General features: G+C 29.9%; 1 protein-coding gene across 2 annotated transcripts in view; it reads left to right on the top strand.

Moving 5' to 3' along the window:
- Positions 1 to 1,962: 1,962 nt before the first annotated feature.
- LOC108754325 (NADH dehydrogenase [ubiquinone] 1 subunit C2) overlaps positions 1,963 to 3,282 on the top strand; it is a 20,981-nt gene continuing 19,661 nt past the window's right edge. For both annotated transcript variants that reach the window (XR_001939700.1, XM_018496550.1), the window contains exon 1: positions 1,963 to 2,326. Coding sequence is in view for 1 of the 2 variants with exons in the window: in XM_018496550.1 (XP_018352052.1) it covers positions 2,137 to 2,326 (190 nt within the window). In the remaining variant the exon portion in view is untranslated. The remainder of the gene's footprint in view (positions 2,327 to 3,282) is intronic.

Below are 3,282 nucleotides of genomic sequence, written 5' to 3'. Positions count from 1 at the left end.
ATTATTTATATTATTCAAAATAATATAAATATTATGAAAACGAAGATCTTCTAATTCTAATTTCGGGATTAATGCAAAGTAAAAACTGTGCTGTCATTGCAATTTTTGAAGATAGGCGCTATTCTAACATTTTTTTTAGTATAGTACTGTTTTTAATTTTCATATTTTCAATGTAACACAGTAGCTGATGCAGCTGTATGCCGTCTTTTAATCTTTAATTCTATTATAATTGAAGTTGTACGTTTAAATTGCTTTATGTAATTTAGGTATTTGTTATCTCCATATCTCTTAGTCTGTAGTAGTCTTTTTATCACAATGATATGTTTTCACAATTTGATACAAATAAAATGTATTAACTGTCAAACGACCTAATAAAAAATTTTTCATGCTTAAATACTCGTATATGTATGTATATAAATATGTATAAACATATACATAACATGTATATTATCCAATTAAATATGAAATATATTTATAAATGTCCATACATGCTTCTTTTTTTTGAAAAATTACTTTTTAGTGTAACAAAATAAATAATAATAAAAAAACACGAAGAATAATTAAAAGGATAATTTTCGAATTAGAATTTTTGTTTTAGAAAAAATCAAATTTGGATAAATATAATATATGTAAAAAAATACTGATATATAATTACATGTAAAATTATATATAACTATGTAAGAATAATTTGTTTTACATTTCTCTAAACTTGATTTTTTTCTAAACAAACAACGCGAAAATTGTTCCTTTAATTATTTTTGACATTTTGTCATTATTATTTTTCTTGCATTAAATATAATAATTTTATAAAAGAAAGAAGGATGTACGAACATATATGGACATATTTCATATCTAATTATATAATATGTTTATGAGCATTTATTACATATTTATGTGTATTTATACATATTTATATATAGAGTGTCCCAAAATGATCGCCAAATATTTTGTGTACGGATTAAATTGATTCAAAAAAGTCCTGTATCATTTTATTTGCAATTTTCGGAATAGTTAAGATATTAATTACTAAAGATTACAAGATATTAATTACTCAAAATCACCGAATATTTTTAGTACATTTTTTTATGTTATGTCGTTAAAATTAGTTGCCAGTAAGAAAATGCACCGAAAAGTTAATAAAAAATTCTGAAAAAATTCTTAGAGCTCTATGAGAAGAAGATAAACAATTTTTATCTCTTGCTGTTGTTCTGTAAAGTTAATAATACTTGAGTAAAAAATTTTTTTGATAACTAATATTTGGCAATTTTTAGTAACTAATATCTTATTAATTATTACGAAAATTGCAAAATGGTAGAGGAAAATAACAGTAATAGAAAAGTCAATTTATGAATAAAAAATTAGGTCAAAAATGAAAATAGTTTATTAGAGTGTAAAATAGTTTATTAGAGTATCATTCAATTAGTTAAAAAATAATATATAAGAAACGTTTCGACATTTTACTTATTAGACCGCCTTATTCCATTAAAAAAAATAAATAAAGACAATCTTAATATTTAAAATAATAGAGAACTTTTAGACTCAGTTTAGATCGCTCTATCAGTACACGAAATATTTAACTGTCATTCTGGGACATCTTGTATATTCATGCATGAAAACTTTGTTGTTCAAGTTCAAAACTTTCAAAACACTTCTTCAATCGCGGAGCAGTAGTGGGGATAGCTTCGCTGGCGAAGATTTGCCCATGAAAAGATTATGGGGTTTCAGTGAAGAGCGTTTCAACGCTGACTTCGTTTTTGACGGAGTGGGGGTCTTCACTAGCAAAGCTTCGCTGCATGAAATGGTACCTTTAAGCAATTGGAAAGCACCCACACTGTGCCATGAGACCGCGCCATTAAGTGCGCGATGTAAATTAAATCAGTATTTGCTTGTCTTCCTTTCTTCCTGGCCCTGTGGCCGCAGTTTCCACACTTTTTATCAGATGTCGCTGCGATCAACGAATCTCGCTCAATCACATGAAATCTTCTATTGTGATTTTTGTTGTTTTAGTTATTTTTCACTGCTACCGATTCATTGACTCATTCTGAGTAGAGTATTGACATATTCTGAGTAGAGTACCGCGTTCCTAATTGTTGATTTTAAAACGTGGGTAGTAATTCTCTTCGGTAAAAGAAAAAGATGAGTAAACATCATTCACATGAGTTGAGTGAACATCCGGAGGTTCAATGGGCTCTTAATCTGCTCAAACCGGATCCCATGTATGAGCCCAGTGTGTTGTCGAAGTACTCGACGGAAATAATGCTTATGTTAAGCGGTTTCGCGATGCCATCACTCTCAAATGTATACAACAGTAAGCCGTTCTATACCGGTGAGTGTATCTCGATTTCTTCAACGATCAAATGCGAGATTTATTTCTTTATTCTCAGCTTATTACTCTCGTCACGTGATTATATAATGCCGTATTCGATTTCGGACAATTATATGGACAAGTATTGTGTTTTTATTTTACGTATATATTTTCTTTTGGCGTCGCGCACGCGCGTGCATGCACACACATTCGGCAGCAAGAAAATTCGGTAATTATACAGTTTAGCCCCCGCAGCTCAAAAATCTATAAAATTGGGTTTATCAGATGCGTATTTGCATGAAAAGAATCTAGCAAAAAAAAGCATCGCTCTATCCTGTGAACCGAGATATTAATCTTGTTAGAATTATAATAAACACCTTATTTCATCAATTTTTATTAAAAAACAAAAAACAGATTAAATGTGCAGGAGAATACAAAATTATTAGAATCATTACACCATGATCTATTTTTTAAAATTTGACATTTCTATGTTTTATTTCCTTAGGTTATTCTAATTTATATATACATATTTGTATTTATTTACATATTATTTATTCCCCTTATATTATCATTGATAACACAGATCTGCAAGAGTTTGTAGTTGGGCAGCTGAGAGTCATTTCCGCACCAGTTTTTTGCGTAGAATCCGAATCCGAGCTGAGAATTGTCCCATCACGTCAGGGTTTTGAGATATTTGAGGTTATGTAACCGAAAAATGGCTATTTTGGGGATGTTTGAGGTTAGAAAAAGTGTGTAACAAAATTTTTGTAATTTTTTCTACCTATCTAATCTTTTAGTACTAGTTTTCCTCTACAAAAACAGCCCCTGAGCGTTGCCCTACGTTGTTCCTTTCAAAAGTTATGTCTATTTTAAGATCACATATTCGCGGTATTTGACTGGTTGCTTGTTAATGAGGTTATCAAAAATGAACGGATTCACACCAACGTTGGTATTCAGGGGTTTTCGAGGTTGCTGAT

Source organism: Trachymyrmex septentrionalis, unplaced genomic scaffold (assembly GCF_001594115.1).
Source record: "Trachymyrmex septentrionalis isolate Tsep2-gDNA-1 unplaced genomic scaffold, Tsep1.0 scaffold79, whole genome shotgun sequence".
NCBI lineage: Eukaryota > Metazoa > Arthropoda > Insecta > Hymenoptera > Formicidae > Trachymyrmex > Trachymyrmex septentrionalis.
The sequence above is the reverse complement of the archived record's forward strand: the minus strand, read 5'-3'. Positions and strand labels throughout refer to the sequence as shown.